The sequence below is a fragment of the Sinohyriopsis cumingii genome, chromosome 11 (genome assembly GCF_028554795.1).
Source record: "Sinohyriopsis cumingii isolate HCF-2022 chromosome 11, ASM2855479v2, whole genome shotgun sequence".
Taxonomy (NCBI): domain Eukaryota; kingdom Metazoa; phylum Mollusca; class Bivalvia; order Unionida; family Unionidae; genus Sinohyriopsis; species Sinohyriopsis cumingii.
In genome coordinates, this window is record NC_142971.1 from 35,116,178 (window position 1) to 35,133,848 (window position 17,671).

Genomic DNA, 17,671 nt, shown 5'->3' on the forward strand with positions numbered 1-17,671 from the left:
AAATCATAGTGTTCAAATTTGTCTTACACTCTGACATTTCAATACTTGGTGTGGGCAGGGCTTGTAATTTTATTGACTCGCCCACAAACAGTGTGTTTGTATTACCTGAGTGATAGATATCTTTGAATGCATCATACTTTTCATAAGGTGTTAAAACGTGTTTGCTAGGGAAGGTAATTTATATCCTTACAACACTCTAATGTTACCAGAGGGAGTTGTCTCCGTCGGTTAACTTATATGACCCAATGGACCCATGTATTCGAATAAGTAAGAAAACAGACAAACAAGAAACAGGCGTTCACATGCTAACGATTTCAGTTTGATAATCCTGTGTGCAAGCTGGCCAATACAGTGGCAGTAGGGTGAAAGGGCAAGTGTTTCTTCAGTTATAAAGATGTCTCCATGTGACGAGTACTGTTACTGGAGCTGGAATTAATTAGAATTCTACAATGCTATGTTATGATCGATCATACTGTAATAGTTTAGTTATAGATATAAGCTGTTTGCATCATTTCTGATAAGTAAAGACCAATTTCTATACAGTTCATTTCTGGATTTAAAACATTTGAGTAATACCTACCTCATCGTGGGCGAAAGTATATATATATATGAACATCAATATATAAACATTATGTGTGATGTAGATTTCAGTCATACGATTATAAGCGAACCGTTTTCTTGTTTTTTTTGCACTTTTGTTGTAAACTAATTACCTTTTTGTTATCCCCAGATTAATTAAAGCTTTTTTTTAACAAAGAGAGTTAATTCATTACTTCAGCGGAATCCAAATTCTGACAAAGGATTCGACACACATTTCTTTACGTAAAAAATAGATTAATAAAACTTATGTTTCATTCTTGTGAAATTTTTCCAGGATTTGCTCGATTACTTTTCTACAGGGTTTCATATATTCATTTATTCGCCAAAAGATGATTTTCTCTTTAGGTACAGTTTATACTCTCTTATATGTCATGTCCAGATTGCAAAATGCACAGACCCAGATTTATCATCGCATAATGCGCCTACAGATCTGGATCTATACTGATTATTAGGAGTAATCAGTAGAACAAATGACATAGACCCTAAACAGCTGACCCTCTCTGTTGCTTGCAGTTTGACTGGACTCAGAATAGACGGTAAACATTCTGTAACAAAAATGTACCGAGACTTTGAAGTATTTTGCCGTAGTTTGAATAAATCACATTAGTAGGTACGCACTTTTTCAAGAACATTTTATTACGTAAGGCACATCTGCATTTTTGAAATATTCATACTTTAGTAAGCAAGACATAGTTGAAATTTTTAAATATTCACATACAAACGGGCAAATATATACGTCATATAAAAATTACAAATGTTTAAACCACTAAAAATTATTTGTACTCGTATCACGTAAACATCGAACAAGCAAGGATATTTATCAATATTATCAGCCTTTGTCTTTAAATTTTTTTAAAAAGAATCACCATCTGCACGCACAAAATTGTCACATGACGATGATGATAAAGGTATGCGGGGTGGGGGATGAGAACAATTCTCACGAATGATTCAGATATATGCAAAGAGATATATCTGCAAAGACAAGGACGTCAGAGGCTACTGATTTCAGATCCTGTGGTCACTTTTAGCGTTGCATGTTTAATGACTTCTAGCTTGAATACGCGATGCTTTTTCAACATGACCTTTACTGATTGTTTAAATTATTTACAGGTAATGGCAGCCTAACCGTGAATGGAGGATACTGTTCTAATTGTTCTGTGATGTGAGCCATTGTAAACAGAATGGGCGCTGGAATCAGTACGTACAGTCTTTGCGGCAGTGAGAGATCTGTTCTTATACCATCAACTGCCAGGAAACTGCCACCAATTCCTGAGAATGACACAGAATATAATATTGAAACGGAAACGGAAATTAAACCAAGCTCCGGTAAACTTCATCCCGCCGATTCGAGGGATTCTGGAATAGGTGAAAACGATATTCCCTCCGGACTGTTGCTTAAGAGGGACGGGAAACATACCGACTTGAATAATGGAAATAATAAGGCTGATAGTCAGAGAGATGTAGTATCCGACGACGATTTATCAACCAGACCTTCAAGGCCACATTCTTGTCGTCTAGGTCACCGTGGAGCTTCTCATAGAAGCAGGGTAAAGCATGCTCACCAGCAGAAGGCTGGAAATCTACCAGACTCACAAATAAGACGAATTATCCAACACACTAATGTAGAAAGTGTTGTATGTACCGATGAAAATTTTAATGAAAAGATAAACGATTTAGACTCTACCGACAATGAAGACACATTGTCCAATATAAGCTCTTCCCCACAGAGAGATGCTCGACCAAAAAGTGCCAGAAGGAAATTATATAAACGTGCAAGAGAACACGATGGGGTAAGTTCTGCTAGGACGATCAGTGACCTGGACAGTTCAACAGATACTGATATCAGTGATACGGATATGCTTTCAATTCCTGACGAAACTGGAAACTTTCAAAAAGGAAACACCGGAACCCCGCGACGGAGAGGTTGGGTTCGCACAGACGACTTCACGGAAGTTTCATTGTCAACATCATTTACTCCTCGATCTGGGTCGTCAACCGACTTTTACAGAATAGTAAGTGGCACGTTTTCTGACATGGACATCAATTTAGCCAAGAAAGCGAGCGAGAGGTCCATCTCCAGCGTTCTACTAACGCCCGTTGACGGGTCACTTTCTTCACCATGCACACCAACTAACCCGGAATGCCTCGATAGTTCTTCCTTTAACGATTTGCCTAATGACAATGAAAGGGTGAGTGAAACTGTCTTGCAAACGCTTTTCTCTCGGTGAACTCAAATTTACCTTTTTTTTTTTAAACGCCACGCTGCGTTAAATTTTCAATAAGAAATCATAGTCAACGCGATTTGAAATGAGAAAATAATGAGAAAATGCAGTGTTTATTCGATCGATGATCAACCATTACCCTGAATGTTGCCTAAAACTTGATCTAACGAATTGTCATTTTCTCACAAGCAACCAAATCTGTAAAACGTTGATTTGAATTAGAAAATGAAAGTACGAAAGCTGACCAGATTAACAGAAAACATTGAAAACCCAAAACGAATGTCATGTAACATAATGTGACATAATCTCGGATCATTTATTGAATAACGATTAATAATAACCTACTTGGATGTGGAAAATGGCGTTGATCAGTACCAGTAACTTCAGTACATTTTACTTTCAGTTACTCGCGTAGTGATTTTTGTCAGCGATAGTATCAAATGAGGTCTTAAAATCATATTTTCCAATCAACGCCAGTGTCTTCTATAGCAAATGTTCGCCTAATTGCCAAATTTGTCGTATGTTAGGTTCATATAAGAGTATTCAAAGCAAAATTTTAACTATCGTTTATCTGTTTCACAATTTCAAGTATGAATTTCCCTGGAAGTGCAGAAAATGCTTTCAAAAATCTCTGTCGTGGATGGCGCCACAAGCAAACCAGAAGAATTCGGTTATAAATCAACCTCTCATTGAAGACAATTTTGGTCTTCATTAATATCGGCTTGAACATTAAAGTTTTAGAGACGGGTGCCATTAAAGCATGTGAGTGGTGTGCCGTCTTGCTTAGATACCTGTATGCCAGGGACGGGACTGAATAAAGTTAACACGAGTAGCCTCATTAAATCGAAATTGAAAAATAACACATATAAATGAGTTAAAATGATTCTTGTTAAATGTATCAAATAATATACCGTATCAGTTTACTTATGACACGAGTCTAACTGCAAACTGCACAGACCTAGATCTGCCGGCGCAAATCTACAGACTAAGTTCAGTGTTGTTTGCAATTTGACGCGTCTTATAAGCGAATACATACCTTATACGCATATTGCTGTTTTCTTAATGAAGGAAAGCTACACATACGTGGTTGTTTGCCACTCATTTGCAAGTCTTAACTGGCCTTCAGGTACATTTATGAAAGTTCATGTTACTGCATGCTCAAGTCACTGTCAGTATGGAAAGCGCTTCCTTTTGTAAATAAAATTCTGAATAATAACGCTTTACAGCATGAGCACCATCATGTTAACATATGCATGAATACGTTAGCTGTAGAAGGCTAACACGTATGAACTCACATTATCTTAACCCGCTGCAAAAAGCATGGTCTTTCGACTGCATTACTTTATACAGGGTCCTTCGATTTTATTGCTTTAAGCATGGTCTTTTGGCTGCATTCTATTAGCATGGCCTTTCGACTGCATTTGCTTTTCTATTTGAATATTTCCGTGATAAGATCCAGCACGTTTAAAACTTTGCTTTTCAGTATATTTAGTGCATTTGTTGGTATCGGAATGCCAAAACATTATATTTAGTGCATTTGTTAGCATCGGAATGTCAATACATTGTATTTAGTGCCCTTTTGGGCATCGGAATGTCAATATATTATATTTAGTGACTTTGTTGGCATCGGGATGACAATACATTACATTTAGTGCATTTGTTGGCATCGGAATGCCACTACATTATATTTAATTGATTTGTTAGCATCGGAATGTCAATGCATTATGTTTAGTGTCTTTTTGGGCATCGTGATGTAAATATATTATATTTAGTGACTTTGTTGGCAAGGGAATGTCAATACATTGTATTTAGCGTTTTTGCGTTGGCATCAATATGCCATTCATTATATTTAGTGGGTTCTTTTTGGCTTCGGAATGCCAACACGTTATATTTAGTGTATTTGTTGGCATCGGAATGAAAATACATTATATTTAGTGCCTTTGTTGGCATTGGAATGCCAAAACATTATATTTAGTGCTTTGTTGGCATCGGGATGCCAATACATTATATTTTGTGCCAGTCTTGGCATCGGAACGTCAATGCAGTGCATTTTATCGTTCTGCGGCTTCTATAGGTCATATTTATGTTGTAAGACTTAGGAAACATTGGAAGAAGTTGTACAGGAGTGTCCAGAGGACCAACACAACACTAGTTGATAGTATTCATATTTTATGTTTGAAAGATAATGAGAAAAGGACTTCAGATTGATTTGGATCAGGGGTGGGCAAACTGCGGCCCGCCAAGGGTTTTCATGCGGCCTAGGAACAAGTCATCATTCGCACTGACTCTGTTTATGTTACTCTGTTTATCAAATAAAGGTGCTTCTTTTGCAGTTTAAGTTTTCAAATATTAACAACATATTAACAACTGAAAATTAATTATGTTATTTAGAAAAACCTTTCGTTTTTGCTATTTCAAATATTAATTATTTTACTTAATGAACTATGCGGCCCGCGACAAGTTGTAAATTTGTATATGCGTCACTTGCACTGGAAAGTTTGCCCACCTCTGATTTAGATAGTTCAGAAGAAAAGTATGTATTACACAAGGGAGGTAATTACTTCAATTCTCTCGCCGTTCGCATTTTGACACTTTGAACACAGATCTTTCAAAATACTTAAAACCCCCATTTAATCAAACAGATATGTTAAATATTAATATTATAAAATATGTTAGTATCGATTACGTTCCTATCAGAATGACTGAATTGCAATCACCCCATCATATGCCTCTAAAATCGTAATTTTACACTACGACCATTTTATGTAGAATTCCCAAGTTTGGAGCCTCTTGGAATCGACCTCTGAATGAACGTATGCACATAAGAACATATATGAAAGATCAATGCATTTTGCACTTCTTTTATTTCTGTCTTTGGTGCAAAATTTACATGAACTCAACAAGTGTATGCAGTTATCGTAAAGTTTTGTTTCGTCAGAGTATATGGAATTTAAATATTTTTTTTTCCCTCTGTAACTGGACAAATGTGTCGCTTCTGTGTCTGACTTTAGTTCATGGGCACTATTGTAAGTCTCTGACTTGAGTCCATTGATACTATTTTGAGTATCTGACTTTAGTCCATGGATACTATTGTAAGTGTCTGAGTTTAGTCCATGGATACTATTGTGAGTATCTGACTTTAGTCCATGGATACCATTTTGTATATCTGACTTTAGACCATGGATACCATTGTTTATATCCGACTTTAGTCCATGGATACCATTGTGTGTATCTAAATTTAGTTCATGGATATCATTGTGTGTATCTGACTTTAGTCCATTGATACTATTGTGAGTATCTGACATTTGTCCATGGATACCATTGTGTGTATCTTACTTTAATCCATGGATACAATCGCGTGTATCTGACGTTAGTCACTGGATACTGTTGCGTGCCTCTGACTTTAGTCCATGGATACTGTTGCGTGTATCTGAATTTAGTCCATGGATACAATCGCGTGCATCTGGCTTTAGTCCATGGATAATTTCCTTTTAGTAGAGATAATATAATTTGAAATCATCGATATGGATGATTAAGCAGAGGATGATGGGATAAGCAAGTAAATAGGCATAGAAGTATGGAATGTTGTAGTTCTGATATAGTTTCGGTGTCTAGAGTATCCTGCAGTGCATTATGTACATTTTCAAAAATACACGAAAGTATAATTTTAATTCTTTTAGTTTATATTTTAATTCCAACAAAATCTACAACGACACATTTAAGCTAATAGAAAGTAAAACTATACACCTTGTGCTATATTCCAGACAATGTTTTAATGCGCATAAAAACTAATGGAATAGCAGTTATAGTAAAATGTCACATAAGAAAAAAGAAAGTCAAAGTAAAAGTCACGTTAAAAAACAAGCATGATGAAAGTAAAAATCAAGTAAGAAACAAAGTCAGAGTGAAACTCGCGCCAGAAAAAAAATCAAAGCGAACGTTAAGTAAGAAACAAACAAAATAACAGTAAAAGTCATTTATAAAATATGCAATCAAAGTAAAAATCAGTTAAGAAACATAAAAGCGTACAATTTAATACAAAATATTAACGCTCAAAATCGAGCCATCGCACCTGACCATATATTAAACGTGACATGATCTCATATCTTATGTTTCTAATATTCTAATACTTGACGTGGAACACCTGGGCGTCCAAAGATCTTTACAGTGAGCTCTAGGATTTAGGACTGTACCATTAGATGATACTGCTAAGTGTTACTTACAGAAGTTACTTCCGTGTGGCTAAGACTGAAGCATTTGTACTTTAAGCATTATGTGAGCAATACCTGTTTTGGTGGTAGTGTAGGTTAGATTTGAAAAGTCCAAACTAAAAGTCAGTGTTTGTCAGCTGAGTTCACCTTATTTTTCTGTCGTTCTAATTTTCCTGTGAAAAATCGGACCTTGAAACTTATGCATAAAGGGAAACGTAATTACTATCGATTAAGCGCTGCACAGCTATTATATCCCGTGATACATTAACTCATTGATAATACTTGTCCAGTTTTCTGACCTATAAGAGTAAAATATGGAATATTTCCCTAATTTCTATTTTATTTGGTTAAAACCTGTAACAAATATTATTGTCCATGGAATAATTTTTGTTACAGTGCATTTTGGACCGCCTTTCTAAAACCAGTTAAAATGACAAACAAAATACTTAAAAAAATAAGTTTTGCTCGTGCTACACAATTGCGTTCATTTAATCATAAAGCAGTTTCTTCTTATTACAATACGGACCCCCAACCCCCAACAAAATGAAAAATTCATCGCAAATAATTTTGTTGGCATATATGCATTGAATTTTGGTAGTCAAGATGCCACTAGTTGGTTGCTCGATTTTCAGGTAGTATTTCAAAACTGATACAGCATTTATCGGCGTAGTATCAGAAATTTAGATCTCGCCAGTCGTCGATCGTAACTATTGTTACAAGAATTTAACATCTGAATGTCTTTGTTTTTTGTGGATAGCTAATTCTTTTTTATAAAACAGCTTTTAGTGTGTTCAGGTACTGAAATGTAGGGCTGCAGAAGTCTTGTCACGTGTTCAGATCTCACGTACAGTTTAATAATAACCGACAATTTGGAAAAGTAAATAACTGTTGAGTTGATGATTTTAAAACTCTAATTAAATGGGGAAGCAGTTCTTTCCATACAAGACCTTGATAACGATTCTTTACAAAAATGTCCAAAACGTCTGTTTCTCAATGCAACGTGAACACCAACTACACAGGTATTTATCAATAATGAACTTATAAATGTAAAATATTTGATGCATGAATATATCTCCAGTTTAGAAAAATGTCATTGAAAACAACAAAACAGATATAAATCAGTACGTGTTAATATCAGTAATTGGGTCACTGCCCCACCTTAACTACGTGACACCTGGCGGCCAGACTTGGGGATATACTTTTCACGACTAATTGGGGTATATCAGAAGGCACGTATTTAAACTGTAACCACTCTCCGGTGCCCATGCACACGTATTAAGTTTAGACTGAGTGAACCAAAAAGTGACAAGAATCCCCCAGGTAGCCCAGTGGAGGACTTAAAAGTGACATCATCAACCCAATTTCCTTGCCTTTCTATATCACACAGTCCTGCGAGAAAGACCACAGGAGGAACTGTGAACACTAATACTGGCAGCGTATGTATGTATGTATGTATGTATGTATGTATGTATGTATGTATGTATGTATGTATGTATGCATGTATGTATGCCAAGTGTTTGACATTAATGGCTACATAGTCTTGAGCAAAAGACAGGTAACAAAATAATTCAGAAATAAACCTTGATAAAATACAAAGGAAGACAAATCCCTCCAAGCAAAAGTCAACATCTTCATGAGGCAAATATACAATACAAGGATGTTACAAATACCCAGAAAGGCCTATATAATAACGATTTAAGCAAAGGTGTTACAAATACTCAAATAGGCCATTGCAATAATGATTTAGGGAAATATGTTACAAAATACTCAAAAGGGCCATTGCAATAATGATTTAGGGAAATATGTTACAAAATACTCAAAAGGGCCTATACAATAATGATTTAGGCAAGAATGTTAAAAAATATTCAGAAAGGGCCTAAACAATAAAGATTTAGACACGAATGTTGCAAACATTCAAAGTGACCAACACAATAAAAAGTTAGGCAATGATGGTACTAATACTCAAAAGGGTATGCTTAATAAAAATGTAGGCATGGATGTTACAATACTCAAAGGGGCCAACACAGCAAAGATCAGGAAAGGATGTTACAAATACTCAAAATGGCCTTCAAAATAAAGATAGACATTGAATTTACAAATATTTAAAGGGGGCCTACACAATAGAGATTTAGGAAAGGATGTTGCAAATACTTAGAAAAGGCCTACACAATAAAGATTTAGGTAAAACGTATAAAAGGTCTTAAGATACAAGGTCAGCTTTTTTATATATAAGCCATACTCTTAAGAAAAACGTCATCAAGGGTCACGTCTTACGACAAGAAGGTGTTTGCTTTAGACCTTCCTATACAATCCCTGTGATTTATTACATTTATAACAAATTTAGTACTTCTTCAGACACATTATTCATCGAGTATAATAATTCACATGTACACTCTACAAACATTTTATCCTTCATTTTAATATGAAACATGCAAGCTCAGAAAATTATTAGTCCGAATTATCGATTTACATAAAAGGGCACTTGCAAACCCACCAAATTACTTGCCCGAAGTATCGATCTGCATAAATAACGTTGCCAATTTATTCGTAAATTTCGATCTTTATAGTCACCATCAAAAATCGTACCGATCTACATTACAGAGCACCGGCAAATCCAGCAAATTACTGGTCTGAAGTATTGGACTGCATAAGTAAGGTCAAAAATTTGTTCAAAAATTCGATATTTATAAATACTATTAAAAATGTAAAAAGTTTTAATTTATAATACTTTCTTTCCCACTTTCAGGTGCACTATTATTTTCTGTTGTTCTGTTCTTTCATATATAGGCTGTGCTATATACACAACATGTTTTTGAGTGAGTTGTAGTCAAGTATCAAAGATGGGGAGAAAATATTCGTACAAAAGATAATCTTTTGGGAATTTAATTTCGTGATGCTTTTTAAGTTTATTTATATTTAAAATTTCCCAATCTTATGAAACTAAACTATAAAGAGCTAAAATACACACGAACAGTTCATTATTTTGTTCTATGTTTTCTACCGGATAGTTCTGACTGTAAGCGTTACAATTACCACATTAATGTCGATCATAGGTAGTTAATGGATTCATTTATTTTGGTGGGTATAAATTTCCCTGAATCAGGAAAACTTATATTTTAATCTATACTTAAATTTGTCGATTAGAGAATGGGTCATGTTGTTTGCATGGAAGACTTAGTGTTCGGTTTTCCAATCAAAAAGGTCCACGAAAATTGGTAACCCATGAAAAAGGGTGAATTATTCTTCCAATTCATTATGTAAAGTTTAGAGCGGATTGTCTAAAGACACCGACGTTAGTACGGTTTATTCCATTAAGTATTCATGCCACGAACATTTTTTTCTATCGTTCGTTACCCAACATCACACAAAACCCATGTTCTTTTAATCAGACATATTGACAAATCAATTTCTCAAGTGTTTTATTTAATGTCTGTGTAGATCTCAACTTCAAATGCAGAGTTTTGTATGAATTACTCGTTGACAACTCACTACTTCAGATAATTGCTTTATTCAAATACACCTTGCAATTTGTAAACATCTGTTTCTTTAAGAAGGCTATTTCTAAAAAAAATCTATACATATTTTGTGCAATCCTGTCTCTTGCAAATATATAATAACGAAAACCCTTTGATTGGAGCAAAATAATAGTTTTTGAGTTACGAGTTTAGTAATCTGGTATTTGTTCTCATAAGGCTATAATATATATATATATATATATATATATATATATATATATATATATATATATATATATATATATATATATATATATATATATATATATGTATGTATGTATGTATGTATGTATGTATGTATGTATGTATGTCTACCCGTCTGTTCGTCCATTAATTTGTCGATCTTTCATGTTTCATTTCGTTTAATCACTTCTAAAGATTCAGTTCACAACAAAGATTAGCCATATATATCAATAGCAAATCTTCATATTTTATACTAAATCATCAAAGTAACTAAAGACATAAAAATGAATATGATATATAAATATAATTGTCCTTAATCCGACGGTACCGTCTAAAAATAAAACAACAACAAACTGTTCGTATTGCTTGTTGTCATATATACAGTATTTGTTAAAAACGATTTCCCTTCTACATGAGTTAGTCACATTTCAGATATAATATGAATGTCACACATTAGGATGATTGCAAAATTTACACGAATGATAGAAGTAACTTCCTTCTTCTAATGGTCTTTGTTCGTAAGAGGTACGGCACGGCGCAGTTAAAGGGGACGATAGTTTTCATGTTTTTCTTTTGAGCCTGTCGTTCCACCTGTTTTTGGTGATATGTTATAATCGCAAGCCGAATAAAATAATTTTGTCCGTAAGAAACTGTGGTGTAAACTGAGGCTTCTTTCACATATAACAAAATTGGACGTATTCCAAAAGGACCCGCTGGTTTGCATTCAGACTTATTTCTCTCCTGTTAAAAATGCGTGGTGTGTCCGTTTTCTGAGTAATTGCTAGGCATCAAGTTGTATATTTTATTCTAAAGCACAAATAAAACTACGTTGGCTATATGCATACTTCCGTTGTCAAAATTTGCCTGATTTCCTATAGGGGAATAATACAAGAGAAATTTGAAAATGTTAAAACGTTTTCTTCGACTTTTCTCGGTATGGTTTGAATGTCTCAGGATGCGTCTTTTGAAGATGCTGTTTTATCAAACACTTTCCATACAGAGCGTAAGAAAGAGTGGTTTTAAACGTACTTTCCTACTGATTCTTACGAGCTGTTTGTGTACAGCTTTTCACACCGGCTTCAGTACACACAGAGTGTATTAACCATTTGTTGTTTTCACTCATTGCCATCTACTGATTTATACGATACTTAACCGTGTACTGTCCAGGTGTTAAAGTTGGAACCAAGCTCAAGTTGTACTGTGCTGTTGTGTGGAAACTTGTATTGATCTACCACGGGCTGCAAGGTCTACAAACTGATCAAGAAGATTCCACATGTGCCAGTGGAGTTGAGTGCAATTTATACAAGAACCAATGACAAAAAATAAAACAGCACATGTAAATGAATTACACTTAATTGCACTCTACCCTACCACAATGTAACATGATTTGTGTGTATTGTATGTATGCTTGATTTTCAGTGAGTGTCTTCTAAAGATAGTTTCTAATTGTTATCCAAACAATCCAAATAATCCAAGCTCAAAACGGTTTTTTCTTTTTTTGTCTTGTGAACGACATATTACAGTTCACCAGGAAATATAAAGTACGGAATACGTACGAATATACGTCTTGTCACAAGTATAAATAGATGGTTCAAGTTTAGGTAAGTGGTAAGGATTGCTTTTAAGTCGACGGGGTTCGTATAAAGTGTACGTTGTTGATTACTGATTTCAATTAACATTAGTGGGATTTCTCTGTATACATTACAAAGTCGGCTTGTCAAATCAGATGTTACAAGTTCCCAACTGTTTCAATTTGTCTATTCAGTACTGTAAATAACTAAGCACAATTCATTAGTAAATGTGAAGACTGAACACGCACAAAATTATCTGTCACGTGACAACATAGTCTGACAGTAATGGTCTAGATTAATGACTATGGCGTAATTTTAAATATTCATATTAATTATTTTCCAATAAGTACGGACCAAGTCAAATTATTATTTCTCATGCAATTTATTCGGCATAGTTATTCATTCCATGATCCCTAATGTACGAACTACTATAGCTAATGACTCTAAAAGTGCGCGTAATGGATTGGATATGTGTATAGTGCTTAATCAAGAAACATGTTGTTAAACATGCATGTCATATTTTGAATACTACTATTTTCATTGACAGATTTTATGATAAATGTTGCCACTGAACGTATGATGGATTTTGTTTTGTCAAACAGGGAATTGCAGTATCCGCTTTCTGCTAGAAAACTGCCATGAATCTTTATGAAAATAATAATGGAGTATTGATCTATTGCGCGCCTAACATCAGTTGCTTTTTATTGCACTGAATGGCGTCGGTTGTGCTTCAGTAAAATTAATGCCGAGAAATTCATTCTTTTATTCAAACGAGTTTTGAATTCTTTCTTTTTTACAAAATGGCGCTACCATTGTCAATTGATTCACAAGATGTTTTAAGGTGTGCTGAAATGTGAAAGGTCAGACACCACCACAGAAGGTTACCGTACAGACGATGACGGAAAACTCTAGGTTGTAAATTTTGTCAATTAAGATTTAAATTAATTATAAAAAAACACGAGAAAGGTGTCCTGCTTATCTGCAACATAATGTACAAGAATTTCTTTTCAATAATTACTTAGTGGTATGGTACAAACGTCTTAATCGCACAAATATATTTTTCATGTTGTTCCGGTCCAAAATTTCTTTTTCAGTCAACCTTTTATAATATTAAATTTACTTTTGAAAAATTATGCGACACAATAACGTGCTCAAAAGAACAATGAAATATTTTGTTTTTGGTAAATCACTGAATCATGTTATGTTTTAGCCTATTGTCAGGATCTTTTTTCCATGTCGATCACTTATTTTTCGAAATCTTGGATGTAAGTAGGTTTACTAGCTTCGTATAATTTAATCGGTAAACATTACTATACAGGTAATTTAGCATGTCAATTAACATTTACTTATATACTAATCTTAGATTACAATGCTCTTTAAGTAAGCCATACTGGAATGCTTATTGCACTTTATACATAGGCGATGCTATAGCGCAATTCCAGGAACGTTTCGTCCATCTGTCAAATAATAATCTCTTCTCTATATTAAAGTGTGTCAGATTATTATAGGTCTGTAATTTAAATTCAGATAAAAATGCATGCAGAAAATGATCTTAATTATATTATATTCATTTCGCGATTAAAGATAGGTAATCTTTGAGATGCTGGGTGTTGCTGATATATTTGTTATAATGGTCAAACCAACACGTTAATTTTTATTCTAGCACCGTTTTATAACTGACGTGTAATGGATTATCATTTTTCCTGTGTACATAGATCATACATAAAACCCATTTTCTTTCCGGCTATCTAGGGGACTGGTCATCAGACTTGGAAAGTGCAAACATGTCAGTCTTTACCGTCCCCGTGGCAAGCTGTAAAGTGATTAGGTAAAATGTACTCGTCGATAAATAGACAGCAGCGACGATTTGGTCTTATACCTTACAAAGGCACACCATATTTTATGTCAATAATCAAATGACACGGACAATGGTACAAACCTCTCATGTAAAGGGACACTGAAAATGACTGTCAAATAACCAGAATGATTATTATTGGATAAACATATATATTATCAATAGAAAATAATAACTGACAACCAATCAGAATTACTGCTCAGCATATTTGTTTTTAAGTTTTCAGAAATGAATCTTTTTAATATTTTTTAATGGTTTCATATACTCCACATGTAAAAGAACGGCACCCATATTTAATAGTAATACTTTAATTTATTGATGTACAAAGTTCACTCATGCACATCTTTCAAGAAATCAGCAGACCGTGGACATTGTATAAAGGAGGCATATGCTTAAATTAAGTCATGGAAATTTCTGCCTTTTTTGTTATTTGATGCATATAGAATATAGTCTCTGTTCTTACGTTAATACCGTACCTTTCGTAGCGAGATACACAAAGCTGAGATTTTAACGTGTGGCGAAGTGACAAATTTAACTATATTGTGTTTGTCATTTGTACCACAAAACGACACCATATTTATTTTGAATCTAAAAGATTAAAGTACTCTGCAGCACAACTCCCAATCCTTCGTACTTTTATCCCAGTTTGTTGTTGTTGTGGGGTTTAATGCCATTTTTCAGCACACGATGTACTATGCGTGGCGGCCAGTATTAATGGTGGAGGAAGAACCCGGGAAAACCCTATGAAGAACCACCGACCCATGAGAAGCTACTGGCAAGCTTTCTCACGTACCCACATTGACCGAATCCTAGACTCGAACCCACGCAGACGGAGGTGACATGGCAGTGATCCGTAACGGAGAGCGCTTTAGACCACGCGGCCACTCGGGACAGCTATCTCAGTTTGTGTTGTCTTCATACGTTGGTCATGAAACATCTGTGATTTAACACAACTATAGGTTTCCAATTATTTAATATGTTGCAATAAATTTCATTTTGAAAATAAATTTTGTAAACTATTTTCACCAATCAAGTCATTGTTGTCAGCTTAGAACGGTGACATGCTTTCATGGAGAAGCGAACGGTGGTGAGTCGTATATATTCCGCACACGAATGCTGTTTTGTTGATGCAAGCGTAACTTATGTGACAATATTAGGATATATTTTGGCTGGTGGGATGGGGAACAGTGAAAATATAAGAATAAAAACATAATATAAAACATGTTTCGCCAATAATATTCTTTTTTTTTCACTTACAAATATAATAAATTGTATTATTTACATGTGAAGAAAAAACGTACAAAAAACAAAATATTTTAGGAGTTATGTGTTGACCTCTGCATACTCGTATTGAGACCATATTTATTTACCAATCAAGAGAAGTTTGAACGGAACATATCAACTAGTACATGAGAAGTTGCTGAAAGGTACATATCTACTAGTACATGAGAAGTTGCGAAACTGGGAAATAATATACATGCATGATCAGCAGGAGTGCAAAATGTACTGCATAGCACAGACTTTCCCACTTAATGCTCATTTCCGTGGACATTACTGCTTTGTTTAATTGATAACTAGTCAATGTTAGAGGGAATTACCCGAATATAGCAGAATGCCACGTAGCCTTGCAGGGGTGCCCGCGAAATCCTTTTTTTGTTGTTGGAGGGTGATGGGTGCAAACATGTAGTGGTCAGCAACTAAGCTTTGCAAATTTTTGTTGAGAAACAAGGGTTCTTTATGATAAATTCATGAACGATTGATTTATGACGTCTCGTTGTATAAATATGCTTGGTTTAGGTTATGTATCACATAGAGGTTACTATGTTCATCTTTTCACTGCTTTTATGCAGAATTTTAAAGTGCTATTGGGTTACCAAATATATTGACCAATTTTCAAAATCACAGGATTACTTGAATACTTATCTGACATAGGTTGTCAGTAAATATTATTCATAAAATATATCAAACGTAAGAAAATGACTTTGTCTAAATAAATTAAAGCTTTTTTCTATTCTATGGAAATTGTTGGTATATTCATTTTGCATTCAAATAATTATGCATATTTATGACAGTATTTTATGCAAGGCAAATAAGTCTTGTTTGCTTCTAAATGTATTTATAACACATTACTCTGTAAATTATTTTGAAAAGTGAAAGATAAATAGGAATGAACATACTACTTAAGTGTGTGAAGTACCTGTCAACGATGCATTCATATTATGGATGTTTTCTCAATTTACATGAATACATTTTATATGAAATGTTCTTGGGGCATATCATAAATCTTTCATTTATTACAAAATGTCACAGTAATGACCAATGTATTGTTTTCAGATTACATCGATAACTAATAAAGAAATTATTAAGTTTGTTTCTTATATCAGTCGTGGCGATCTTACGGGAATGTGTCATTCAGACACAATTGATGACAGAGAGAAATAAATGTCAATTTACACCGCGATGAAAATTTATGTTGAATCTTAGATCTTTAAAAAGATTCCAAAATATGCTCACAGTTGATATAAAGAAAATTGTTTAACGCTACCACGTACAATCTATCATCATATAATTTTGATTTCAAAGTGTGCTGATTAAAATAAAATTTGATTTTATGCGATCATGCACATTTTGCTAAGGTATAAAAAAAATTGCTTTCAATTAATTAACGTTTGTGGATTGTCTTAGAGATTATGACATACACAAAAGCCACTTTTCATCCTTGTTATTTTTCTTGGAGTGTGAACAGCTGATTTTCATTTCCATCCGTGTGTGAAATTTTACCATAAAAGATTGCTCTAAAAGAACATTCTCCTAGGTTTAATTATACACAATTATATGCTGGAGGATTGATTAATTTTTTTCAAAATAAAGGATTTGTAGTTAAAGCTCTGTCTGTGTTTGTCTCTGTCTCTGTCTGTCTGTCTCTCTCTGTCTGTCTCCCTCTCTCTCTCACACACACACACACACACACACACACACACGCGGGTCTTTCGAATACACTTTAACAGTTTATTGCTTCACATTGAGGTGTTAGTTCCCTTCGAAAACTAAAACATAATGTGCAGCCATTATGGCATATATTTAAGTTAATTAGAGTAAATTAACATACGCATGCGTACTACGTATCGACCAATCTTCAGTTGAGTCGTTCAAGAACGGTTGTGCCTTTTGGCAATAACACAATTGCTATCATCCAAGTTATTTTATGTATACAATTTTATCGACTCTTAACACAGATACGATTTGAGTCTAAATGCCAAACTTCTCAATCTGAAAATGAGTTTTAGGACTAGATGAATAAAGCTTGTTTGTCTTGTAATAGTTATTATCAGAAATACCTAATATTTAAACAAGTATTTATAGATTTTAGGTAATAGTAGAAGCCAGTGACAAGCTGTGTAATTCTTCATTGTGCATTTGTATGCCGAGTAAATCATATGAATGTAAGGGTACCTATTTGTCTCTATGCGGCATTGGAGACAGAATATCAAATTAAGCCCCCCCGCCTCCTCTT

General features: G+C 34.3%; 1 protein-coding gene across 1 annotated transcript in view; it reads left to right on the plus strand.

The window, feature by feature from the left end:
- Positions 1-17,671, plus strand: part of LOC149787910 (uncharacterized) — a 162,202-nt gene that overhangs the window by 60,106 nt on the left and 84,425 nt on the right. Inside the window, exon 2 of the mRNA XM_089974158.1 lies at positions 1,711-2,789. Within this exon, the coding sequence (XP_089830284.1) occupies positions 1,782-2,789 (1,008 nt within the window). The 5' untranslated portion in view covers positions 1,711-1,781. The remainder of the gene's footprint in view (positions 1-1,710; positions 2,790-17,671) is intronic.